The 12794-nt window shown below is 47.2% G+C and overlaps 1 protein-coding gene across 2 annotated transcripts in view; it reads right to left on the minus strand.

The window, feature by feature from the left end:
* The window catches only part of RNF183 (ring finger protein 183), a 42581-nt gene that overhangs the window by 4611 nt on the left and 25176 nt on the right, over positions 1 to 12794 (minus strand). The window contains exon 9 of one of the 2 annotated variants that reach the window (XM_021067676.1): positions 4734 to 5188. In XM_021067676.1, coding sequence (XP_020923335.1) covers positions 4734 to 4860 — 127 coding nt within the window. In that variant the 5' untranslated portion in view covers positions 4861 to 5188. Of the gene's footprint in view, positions 1 to 397; positions 1213 to 4733; positions 5189 to 12794 lie in introns of those variants that run through there. The other variant, XM_013993765.2, reaches the window with a different exon arrangement.

The raw sequence follows: 12794 nt of genomic DNA on the forward strand, positions 1-12794 counted from the left end.
CAAATGGGGGCGGGGGGCGGGGGAGCCACAGTCAGTGCTTCAGGCTAGAGACTAAGTGTCCCCCCCTTGCTGCCCCAGATCCCCGACTAGCATGGAGATGGGCTTTGCAAATTCCCGGTCTGTCCCTCCTCTGGGGGCAAATGCCAGGCCCTCTCTTCCTCCTCCTCCCCTTGGGCTGCAGGACCAATCCTCAGCGCCACTGGCCCAGCCTCTGTGGGGGGCACTGCGCTGGCCTGGCAAGAGGGCCTATGGGAAGGCCTTTCCCCTTGACTGGAAACTTGGAGAGGCTCCCCCACCCAGCAAGCTCAGATCAGCCCTTCCAGAGCCTCCTCCCAAGGTCTGGCCACCCCGGCTCCTCTTCCATCCCTTTGTCCCAGGAAACCCTCAGAGCACCCACCTGGGCTTCCTTAGCACTGGGGTGGTCAGGGAGATTACCCTGAAGGGTCTGAGGCTCCAGCCTCTTCCTCTCCAGAATCCACAAAGCTTTGGGACTCTGCCTTCTCACCAGCAACCCCGGGGCCGTCTCCATGGCAGCGCACACGCAGCACCTGGAGCTGCCAGGTGGCCCAGGCTGCAGCCTCATGAGCACACCTGCCTGCAGCGAAGGCCAGAGAGCTGCCCAGGTGGCGGGTGGGGAGGTGGGGGGCCTGAGCTCCCCTGGGGCATGGCAAACAACCAACCCTGAAGCCCAGTATCTGCGAGACTGTGGGCGGTCTCAAGACCTGGGATCTTTGGCCTGGAAAGGCAATCTCCTTTCTCTAGACTGTGGGGTGGTAAGTGAGCCTTCTAGGCTTCTTCTTTCCTGGACTTTCATTTCTTTTCTGAAATGGCTGAAACCTCCTTCTCACACAAGGGGCTGCCTGCCCTGCCCTTCGGTTGCTATGAAATTCACCTGCTGCACAGCCTAAAATCTCTGAATGTTCTCTGAATGTCAAATTCAGCAAGTCCTCTCCCATCCCCTTCTGATCATCTAATGCGCCTGAGGAGCTACAAACAGAACTGCGAGCCTTGCTGCCTTCTTTGTTCTCAGGCACAGATGCTCAGCCTGGCAGGCAGTGACCACAGAGATCCAGGAGTCTAAGGGGTGGCCAGCTCACCACCCCTGGGGACTTAAAAGAGGCAGTCAGGGAGAAGGAGCACTCCAGCGCACCCGCCTGCAGCAAAGGCCAGAGAGCTGCCCAAGTGGCACTTCCCCATTTCATTTTTTTTTTTTTTTTTTTTTTTGTCTTTTTGCTATTTCTTGGGCCACTCCCACAGCATATGGAGGTTCCCAGGCTAGGGGTTGAATCGGAGCTGTAGCCTCCGGCCTATGCCAGAGCCACAGCAATGCAGGATCTGAGCCGCGTCTGCAACCTACACCACAGCTCACGGCAACGCCGGATCCTTAACCCACTGAGCAAGGGCAGGGATCGAACCCGCAACCTGCGCCACGACGGGAACTCCGCACTTCCCCATTTCAAACAGAAACACTTGGCTTTTCTCATATTGGTCATTTGAATAAGTAGAAGAGTTAAGCTTCTGAGGGGGAAAAAAAGTTTAAAAGCCTCTTCTCCATCCTAACCTCTCACTTTGCAGATGGGAGGCACGCGACTCTCACCAAGGTGACCCAGCTAGTTAGTTAGTGGTGACACTGGGACTTGCAGACCGCCACCGCGTGCCAAGAGAAAGGCAGAAGGCTCATCCATTCAGTCCACCTGCTGGATGTGTTTTGTGAACTGGAGAGCGAGTATCTGCATTTCCTTGTGACCTGAAGTCTCTCATGGTAGGAATCCAGGAAGCCTACAGGAGGGATTCAGGGGCAGGAAGTCTCCTTATGCCCCCAGCATGACATCATCTCCCTGAGTTGGCATCTGAAGCAAAACCTGCTAACCCTCTCACCTACAGCTTGCTGATTTTCTTCTAGACCCTAGACCTCTGTCACTGCCTCGTGTAGGGAAGAGGAAATGAAGCCCTGAGGAAGAGGATGGAACAGCTCTGGCCAAAGCCGGGCTCGTTTGCCAAGGATCCTTACCAGTGAGTGCCTCTTTCTGTGGATCATTTGTCCATTCTATAGTCACTGCCTCAGTCAGAGCTCACCATATGCCAGGCACTGTCCTAGGCACTGGGTCAATAATGGGGAACAAAAGAGACATGGTCTTTGACCCCATGACATTCAGAGTCAGTTGAGGGAAAGAGACATTTAATGAGTGATGGGCAATAAGTAAATGCATAATTTCAGTGAATACTATAAAGGAAAAAAAAAGAAAATGGATTTAGGGGGCTGGCTGCTTTCGATAAGACCACCAGGGCAAGTTTTCTCCAAGGAGTTAATATGAAAGGCTGGAGGATGGGAAGAAGCCAGTCCTGCAGGATGGAAGAAGAGCATTCCAGCTCCAGAGAACAGCCTGTGCCAAAGCCCTAAGGTGAGAAACACTCTGCCCATTGAGGAAGTGAAAGGAAGCCAGGTGACTAAAGTATAGCAGGTGGATCCAGAGCAGGAAGTGAAAAAGCCAGAGAGGTAGGAGGTGGGCCCTGGAGACTGGGAAATGCATCTAGGTTTCATTCTAGGGATGGGTGTTTGTGCAGGTGTGCCAGCGAGGTCGGGTGGATGTGTAGGACCTGATCCTATTTCCTTTTCTTTTTTTTTTTTTTTTTCGGTCTTTTGTCTTTTTAGGACCGCACCTGTGGCATATGGAGGTTTCCAGGCTAGGGGTTGAATTGGAGCTACAGCTGCCAGCCTACACCACAGCCACAGCAACGCAGGATCCAAGCCTTGTCTGCGACCTACACCAAGCTCATGGCAACACCAGATCCTTAACCCGCCGCACGAGGCCAGGGATCGAACCCACAACCTCATGGTTACCAGTGGGGTTCATTAACCACTGATCCACGATGGGAACTCCCTATTTCCTTTTTAAAAATATCATTTCAGCTGTAGAGCCGAGGGCAGACCGAAAGGGATGGAGTGGAAATGAAAAACCAGTTAGGGGCTCTGGGGACAGTCAAGGTGGGGATGGCAGGGCTTGACAAAGGTGAGGCGATGATGGAGAAGAGCAAGGGCACGGGGTGAAAGAGTCCTTTGGAGATGGAATCAAATGTACTTCCCAAGAAGCAGTGGACAGCATAGATTCTAGAACCAACCAGGTTGTCAAGCCCATGACACCCAAGCCACTGCTTCTCAGGGCTGTGATTCCAACTGACCTGCTTAAAACCCTTTTGTTCTTCAGTTTCTTCTGAAAAGGGAGCTAAAAGTAGCAGCTCAGAGGGTAAAGTTCTTAGACAGAGCCTAGCACCTGGTAAAGACTATGTATGAGGTGGTTGTATTATCCTTGCAAATGGATTTGGAAGACAGGAAGGCTCAAGGCTGAATCATAACCCTGATTCAGCAGGTCCCCCACTGGGAATCTATCCTATGGAAATAATCTAGGACCTGTGTGAAAATTTGATGAGAGAGTTGCCCATCAAAGACTGCGCTGATGGTGAAAAGTTGAAAACTGGCAATTATCCAATAGCAGGAGGACCCTGATTAAATAGGTTCTGCTCAGAGTTCCCTGGTGACCTCGTGGTTAAGGATCTGGTGGTGTCACTACTTTGGCTCCAGTTCAATCCCTGGCCTAGGAACTTCCGCATGCCGAGGGCATGGAAATACGTTCATGACATGTCATTAAGTGAAAAGAACCAGTCATAAAACCATATTACAATCCAATCCAACTTTTCAATAGATGTGTGCAATGGAAAATATGTCTAGAAAATCAAACACCAAAATGTCAACAGAGGTTATCTCTGGGGGTAGGATTATAGGTTGGTTTGTTTTTAATTGTCTTATCTGAAAATTCTAACTTTACTGCAGCATGCCTGTATTACTACCCTTCAAGAGCTCCCTCCCCACAAAGCAGACTTACATTGTCTAAAGTTCCACGGCCAAAGCTGTAAAGGGCCATTCAAGAGGAGAAGATCACTGTTGCATCGGCACCTGGGCCCTTATCTGCCATGGGCCCCTCAGGCCTTGCTGTGGTTTCAGACTCTGGCCACTTATCCACCCACCCCTCACCCTCAAGCCAGGACATCCCAATACCACCCCCACGGGTATACAGCCTTAGCCTGTGAGCGGGTCAGTCAGCCAAATATCAACTGTCTGTAGCATCACTGCAACCCTTTTGACCTCCAGAGGGGAGAGGTGAAGAACGAGTATTTTTACAGCACTTCCCAGTTTACCAAGGTCCTCAGTCCCGGCCAGGGTCTTAAGTGTGGTAACCTACAACTAGACAGTGTAATTGCCTTTTACAACTTTTTTCCATCTGCCTAAACCATTTGATCCTTTAAAACACCTTCTGAAGGAAGCAGGATCAGGAGTTGAAAGTGTACAGTTTTGGAACCAGACTTCTTTGCTGTGAGGTCTTAGACAAATGGCTTAACCACTCTGAGCTTCATTTTCCTCTGTAATATAGGCTTATGATCCCACCCTATGAACTTGCTGCGAGGAAGGGAGAATGTCGTGTTATGTGCCCAGCAAAGCACAGCAGATGCTCAATAAGTAGTTAGCATGATATTTTTACACCCATTCTATACACAGGAGCATCAAGGCTCAGAAGGGTGAAGTGACTTGCCCAAGGCTTCACAGCTAAAGAATGGCTGAGCTTGAAAGCTGCCTCCAGGAGCCCTGACTCCCAGGCTGGTGTGCACCTGTTGGATGCTGCCTCTCTGGACGGCTGGGTTCTGTGACCTGACCCTCCAAGACCCTCCCAGCTCCTTACCTGCACCCTCGGAATCTCGCCCACTTCCTCCTCCTCCTTTCCCGAACGCAGCCCTGCAGCCTGTGCTCTGGGCTCTGGCTTCTCCAGGCCTGGTTTCCAGGCAGTTGTGGGCGGGTCTCATTTGCATGGTCTTCAGGCAGCTCTTGGCCAGCTCTCCAGCTCAGGTTTTCCTCCTCTCCCCTTTGCTGACTTTGGACTGTCTGGGCTTACGGGGGACAGACAGCCTGGAAGCTTTGGTTACATCTTCCTCCTGTGAGTCACTCTTGCTTTTTCTCTAAGGGGGTCGAAGTCCACTCATCTTTGCAGGCCTCTGTTCTGCGCTGGGCTGGTCTCCTGCCATCCCCTCTGACTACACCGCCTTGGCTCACACATTGCCTTACGCTGGCGGGCAGGCAGGGCGCCGCTGAAGTCACTTCTGCTCCTCAGCTTGGATGGATCCTTCCCTATTCCGAGCCCTACAACCAAAATACAAAGGGCGCTTGTAAAACATTAAGAAAAGGCAAACAATCCAATAGGGAAACAATCAGGGGAGACTCGTTTAAGCATAAACCTGAAGAGCCTGGGTTCCCAATCAAGTCAGATTTCTGGGTCAGAGGCAAGTCTTCGCTCAGAATCCAGACTCTACTTACTAGCAATGGAGATGTGAGCAACTTCACTTCTCAAATATTGGTTTTCTTACCTGAAAATGGGTGTAATAATTTTACCTATTTGCTTGGCAGGTGAAATGAGACAATGCATGCAGAGATCATAACACAGTGCCTGGTACACAGGAACATGCAGTAAATATTAATTATTATGATGTGATCAGGCAAATCACAGAAAAAGAAATACAAATGGAATATATTTGTAGTTATTCAACCTCATTTACAATTAGAGAAATTCAAATTTAAATTTAAATAAGATACTGCTATTTTTCCTATCAGACTGAAAAACATTAAAATAATAGTAGCTCTGGAGTTCCCACTGTGGTGCAGTGGGTTATGAAATCGACTAGCATCCACGAGAATGCGGGTTCAATCCCTGGCCTTGCTCATTGGGTTAAGGATCCAGCCTTGCCCTGAGCTGCAGTGTAGGTCACAGACACAGCTCGGATCCCATGTTGCCGTGGTTGGCAACTGCAGCTCCAATTGGACCCCTGGCCTGGGAACCTCCATATGCCGCAGGAGCAGCCCTAGAAAAGGCAAAAAGACAAAAAAAAAAAAAAAAGACAAAATTATCAACAATTTCTAATAAAATGACCAGAAATTTGCTTTCAAAAAATAAACAAAATAATAGTAGCTAAAACCCCACTATTATTATTGAAAGTAATGATAGTTTTCTACTATGTGCTTTAGTAAATGCTTCTGACCTATGACCTCCAGACACTCCCAAGAGGCACAATATGGAACACATATAGTAAGACTTGTCCTTACTCTTCCATAGATAAGGAATCAGAAGCTCAAAGCGAGTAAGGGATTTATTTGCCCAAGAGCTCTTGAGAAGCAACTTAAAAGAGCCAGACTGCAAATCTGGCTCTGAAATCTGTGCCATTGCCTCACTGTCTTCCCCTAAAGATACATTTTTGTTCCATCTCCTATTCTCAGGACTTACCATCCTCTTTTTATTCCTTTATTGACCATTTAAATGGAGTGTAGAGAATAAACAAATAAATGCATTTGACTGGTGATGGAATCAAATGCCCTAGTCCCTTTATTTTGTTTTAAACATTTTATATTTTATTTAAAAATTTTTATTTTTAGTTATTTATTTGGCCATGCTGCAGCATGCAGAAGTTCTTGGGCCAGGGATTGAATATGAACCACAGCAGTGACTCAGACCATTGCAGTAACAACACCTGAGCCTTAGTGACTAGGCCACCAGGGAACTCCCAACACTTTTAATTTTAAAAATGGTAATATATTTACATATTCATCATGTGAAAGGTTTGAGTTTGCAGTGAAAATGTTCTTCTCCCAACTACCCGTTTCCCTGAAAATTAAGGTATTATACTATAAATTTCTCATCTGTCCTTCCAAAGAAGCTTTATGAATACACCAAACTCCTATGATGAGGTGTCTGTGTATTCCTTTTCCTCCTTTGTACACTAAAGTGCATATGGTATACATGGTTTTACACCTTGTTTTAACTTGATGTATCTGAGACATCATTTTGTATTAGTATATAATGAGCTTTCTCAGGTGTTTAATGGTTGTATCATAGTTCATTGAATGGCTGTATCAGAAATTACTTAACCACTCCCTTATTGATCTAATCCCTTCATTTTAAATATATCAACATTGCATGGAAAAATAAATGCTGAAATGATTGCAGGATTTAGATTCGCCTAGCATGGTCTGGAAAATAGCTGTGGACTTTGGGAGGTTGTAGGTCCCTGGCAAAGATCTCTAAACATTTTTCCTCTTTCTGAACAGGAATCAGGGATGCCTCAAGGCATGGCCCTGGTAGCCTAGAATTCCCTCTTAGCCTGGCATTCCCTGTTTTCCAGTGTCACTTCTGAGTAACTTAGGTTAGTGGGAATTGAAGACAATGATTCAGCACAAAGGATTTGGTTTGTATTTGAGAGTTTGGAAGCCATGCTTTCTGGTTTGGCAACTCATGCAAATCATGATGAAGTTTTTACACTTTGATATCATAATATAATTCCCTGGAAGTAGCCAAAAGATATATGTGATACTGTGATTTATAGTAAGGAATAGGAACTCCCACTGTGGTGCAGTGGAAACGAATCCGACTATCATGAGGTTGCGGGTTTGGTCCCTGGCCTCACTCAGTGGATTAAGGATCCGGCATTGCTGTGGCTGTGGTGTAGGCGAGTAGCTGCAGCTTGGATTAGACCCCTAGCCTGGGAACCTCCATACACCGTGGGAGCGGCCCTAAAAAAGCAGAAAAAAAGAAAAAAATAGATAGATATAGAGATATATAGTACAGAATATATGTATTTGGCCTTTATCCTGTTCCTGGCCCAGAGTTCCTAAAACGTTTGAAACTTCCTAAGTAAGGAGAACTAGAAAGGTGTTTTGCTAGGTTAAATGAAGTGACTTTTGGGGTCTGGTTGCCAAGGGAACCAACTTGGGTGATTTGGCAGTTGGAACTTTCAGTCTGGTCCCCCGTCTCTCTTCTTCCTCTTGGGAGGGGAGAGAAGCTTGAAATTTAAGTTCAATCACCAATGGTCAGTGATTTGATCAATCATGCCTGTGTAATGAAGCCTCCATAAAAACCTAAGCAGACAGGGCTCAGAGAGCTTCTGGGCCAATCAACACATGAAGTGCTGGGAGAATGGCACGCTCAGACAGTGCAAGCCCCATGGCCCTTCCCACACACCCTGCCCTACGCATCCCTTCCTTCTGGCTGTTCATCAATGTCCTTCGAATATACTTGATAATAAGCTGGTAAATGTAAGTGAATGTTTCTTGGAGCCTTGCGAGCCTCTCCAGCTCCTTCATCAAACCCACGGAAGTGGTCATGGGAACCTCCGACCTATAGCCAATTGATCAGAAGCACAGGGGACAATGTGGCCTTTCGGTTGGTGTCTGAAATGTGTGTGGAGGGGAGGCAGTCCTGTGGGACTGAACCCTTCAAGTGTGGCATCTGATGCCATCTCCAGGTAGGTAGTGTCAGATTTGGGTTGAACAGTACACCCAGCTGGTGTGGGAGAATTAATTGGTGGTGCTGAGAGAAAAAAAAAAAAAAAAAAGACACATCAGAGTTAGTGTCACAATTAGAAAATGCCTGTATCTTTTGGTTAAGTAAGAATGGTCATTGCAGTTTCATTTATTTATTTATTTATTTGCTTTTTAGGGCCACACCTGTGGCATATGGAGGTTCCCAGGCTAGGGGTCGAATTGGAGCTACAGCTGTGGCCTGTGCCACACTCACAGCAACACGGGATCCGAGCCACATCTGCAACCTACACCACAGCTCACGGCAATGCCAGATCCTTAATCCAGTGAGCAAGGCCGCAACCTGGTTCCTAGTCAGATTTGTCTCCGCTGAGCCACAACAGGAACTCCATTGCAGTTTTATTTCCACCACAAATGACTAAAAAAAACAAAAGAGCCACCTACAGCACATCAGTTAAGTAGAAAATTACATCATCAGTTAAAATAATTTGTGGAAGAATTTTTTTTGACTTGTAAAATGGTCACGATACATATAAATGGAGGGGGCAAAGCAGTTTACAAAATGCTGTCTGAGCCAGATTTTGTAAAACAAAATTTATGTATATAAAGACCGAATGGCAAAGTTCCCATCGTGGCTCAGCGGCAACAAATCTGACTAGCAGTTCCATCCCTGGCCTCACTCAGTGGCCTAAGGATCCGACGTTGCTGTGAGCTGTGGTGTAGGTCACAGACATGGCTTGGATCTGGTGTTGCTGTGCCTGCGGTGTAGGCCAGCGGCTACACCTCCTATTTGACCCAGCCTAGAAACCTCTGTATGTGCTGATGCTGCCTAAAAAGACAAAAAAAAAAAAAAAAAAAGGCTGCATGGCCATAAGACAAAATATCTCAATGGTTATCTCTGGGTGATAAGCTTACTGGTATTGTCATTTTCCTCTTATCTGGATTTTCTAAACTTTCAATAATAAATATGTATTTTTTTTGTAATAGGAAAATTCACTTGGAAAGTAAGTCAGTCTGAGTTTTCTGCAACCAGGGAATCCAAAACTTTGAAAGAAAAGCAAGGAGGGTGTGTAAGAAATCAGACAGGGCACTGCAAGCATTGAAATAAAAATAAGATAGCCATGCATGGCCCTTCCCCAGGTCACTAATTGTCTAGTGAGCAAATGCATGATCATAATATCTCCGCATGGGTCAGGGCTTGGGAACACTGCAAACAGTGGAAATTTTTCCCGGGAGATACCCAGGAGAGATAGTGAGGCATCTTAGGAATCCGAGGGTTGAACTAATTTAGTTCATGCTTGGGAGGTGAGGTCAGTCAGCCAGAAAAGAACCTCCTCTAAGCAGTACCTTGGAACCGGTGAGTGAAGAGTCATGAGACCTGGTGGAGCCCAGCCAAGGTCTGGAATGGAGGCAGCGGGTGGGAGGAAGCTGTGTCGGGCGAAGAGGCAGCAGAGGGCAGGAACTGGGCGGTGGAGGATGGAGAAAAGGTGGTGATGAGGCAGGTTTTTGGTCAGATCATCAGTGTTTGGCAAGCCCCTATCTGGCCAAGGGCGCGGGGGTGGGGGTGGGGTGGGGGGGCACCTCTCTCTGGGGCCATTGTCTCCAGATTCACAGACTCCCAGGGACCTGACACCAGGAAGAAGACACCCTAGGCAGGGCTGGGTGACTCCACCTGCGTCTCCTTTGTGCAGCATCTGAATTTGTTTTTCAAGGTCACAATCCTCACCCAAAACCCTTGGGGCCAGATATGGTTTTGTTTGTTTGTTTTGTCTTTTCCCTCTTTTAGGGCCACACCTGCAGCATATATATGGAGGTTCCCAGGCTAGGGGTCTAATCGGAGCTGTAGCTGGCGGGCCTGCACCAGAGTCACAGCTGTGGTGTGGGTCAAATACGTGGCTCGGATCCCGCGTTGCTGTGGCTGTGGCGTAGACCAGTGGCTACAGCTCCGATTCGACCCCTAGCCTGGGACCCTCCATATGCTGTGGGAGCGGCCCAAGAAATGGCAAAAAGACAAAAAAAAAAAGAAATAGAATTTTTCATATTTTAGGAAGATAACATGATGCATTTACCATATGCTAGTGAGATCTGAGGCAGCACCCTGTAATCCAATACATTAATATTCTGCAATTTATTATATAGATTGATACCAACAAGAATAAGCACCATCAGGTCAGGTCAATTTTGGTACCAAGCTTAACAAACAAAACTTTGTCTCAGAGTGTAGGGATTTTAGAATTGTGGATGAGGATGATGAACTTTCAGTGTTTTATTTTTAGAACCCTAACCCTAACCCTAACCCTAACCCTTCAATTGAATAAAATTTAAAAGATGGATATAGTACTATTTCCTAGCCCTTGTTTATCTCAGTTGTAGCAAGAACTGCAAGATCTCAATATTCTTTCAAATATAAAGTAGTTCACATACTTCCTCTCATTAAGCAGGTCACATCTGGCACTGTCATTCCCAGATCAACTTGAGGAGTTTTGTGAGGAGTGATTGGTTTTTGGTGAAATTAAGAATTTATACCAGGGAGTTCCCGTTGTGGCACAGTGGTTAATGAATCCGACTAGGAACCGTGAGGTTGCGGGTTAGATCCCTGGCCTTGCTCAGTGGGTTAAGGATCCGTCATTGCCGTGAGCTGTGGTGTAGGTCACAGACGCAGCTCAGATCCCACGTTGCTGTGGCTCTGGCATAGGCCAGTGGCTACAGCCGATTAGAACCCTAGCCTGGGAACTTCTACATGCCATGGGAAGTGGCTTCAGAAAAGAGAGACAAAAAAAAAAAAAAAAAAATTTATACCAGCTAACGTCAATGCACAATGTCAGAGCTGAGGTTGGGCCCCTGGAACCCATGGCCTCCAGCTCCTGGTCCCTCACTTTCCTCCCCTGCCCTCATCTGCTCTCATACAGCCCTGTCCTCCCCTCCCTGTCCCCAGGCAAAGGACATCTGGGCTGAGGACACAGGACAGCAGGCCACCTGCCCGTGCCACCTGGTGTGTGTAGAAGCACGGAACCACAGTCAGTTCTTTCTCCAGCTGGGCTGTGAATGAAGCATCTTGTCTTCTAATCCCCCAGACTTCCCACCACGTCAGGGTGGCAGTGGTTGCCCGTCTGAAGGCCCCTGCTATGAGTTGGGCCAGACACAGTTGGGTGAGTCCTCCCTCTTACTCTGAAGCCCGTTCTCAGGTGAGCCCTGCCGGGAAGACAGTGGCAAAGAGTTGCAGGAGGCCGTTTGTACAAACAAGGAAGGGCCAGGGAGCTTCCAGGAAGGTCTCAAAGGCCTTCTCCAAATGCCCGGAGAGACAGAGGGCTCCTGGGCCAAAGTCCATCTCTGCTCTCGGAAGGCTCCTGGCAGCGCAGACAGACAGACCCTCTCATGGGGCTTTTAGTCAAAACCGGGAAGTCACTGGGTCCGCAGGGCCTGTATCTACCCAGTTTCCCTTCTCTTGTGGGAGTTTAGTCTTTTTTATTGTAATACATGCCCAATATGGAAAAATTAGGAAGCTCAGATGAATGTGACACTCACTGACACTTAGGAACAATACTAGGCACTGTTCCAGGAGCTCTACCAGAACCGTGGAACATTCCTGATGGCCACTCTGTGCGCAGAGGCTACCATCATATCCTCTCCATTTCACAGATAAAGGCAATAAGATTAAGTCAAGGTCATAGGGCTGAGAAGCAGAAGACAAGGATCTGAACTAGGCATTGTGGTGCTGGAGTCCACACCCTAAACCCCCAGGACACAACGCGACCTATAAGAAGATAAACTCACCCCAAATCCTACAGGCAGAGATGACCACAGAGACACTGGATGTACAGCCTTTCAGTCTCTTTATAAGCATTTTATTGTATTTATTTATTGTTTTATTTGGGGCCACAAGTGCGGCATATGGAGGTTCCCAGACTAGGGGCCTATACCACAGCCACAGCTACAGCAACACCACATCCTTAACCCACTGTGCAGGGCCAGGGATCGAACCAGCATCCTCATGGATACTAGTCAGGTTCGTTTCCACTGAGCCATGATGGGAAGTCCTATACGTATTTTAAATATAAAACTTTTTCATAAATTATTATAAAATATGTCACACCCTACGCACTTTGGCGGGCTTTTCTTTCTGCTTGTCTTTCCGTATCATAAAATATTCTTCTACAACCTTTTCTTCAAAGTGAAAGTTTTTGATCATATAAGTGACAAAGGAAATACATTTATGTATTTGCTTGTGGTGCGTGTGTGAACTATCTCTGAAGGGGTACCCTAAATGCTGGTAACACTGGTTACCTCCAGAGGGAGCCAGATGGAAGGCAGACAAGGATGACGGGACGACTTTATTGTATACTCTCTTTTACTCTTGATTGTGACTATATGAATGCATTATCTATTTCAAAAATAAGTTTTTAAAATGAAACTGATTCAGGAGTTCCTGTGGCTCTGAGGG

This window comes from Sus scrofa, chromosome 1 (genome assembly GCF_000003025.6).
Source record: "Sus scrofa isolate TJ Tabasco breed Duroc chromosome 1, Sscrofa11.1, whole genome shotgun sequence".
In the NCBI taxonomy this organism is placed as follows: domain Eukaryota; kingdom Metazoa; phylum Chordata; class Mammalia; order Artiodactyla; family Suidae; genus Sus; species Sus scrofa.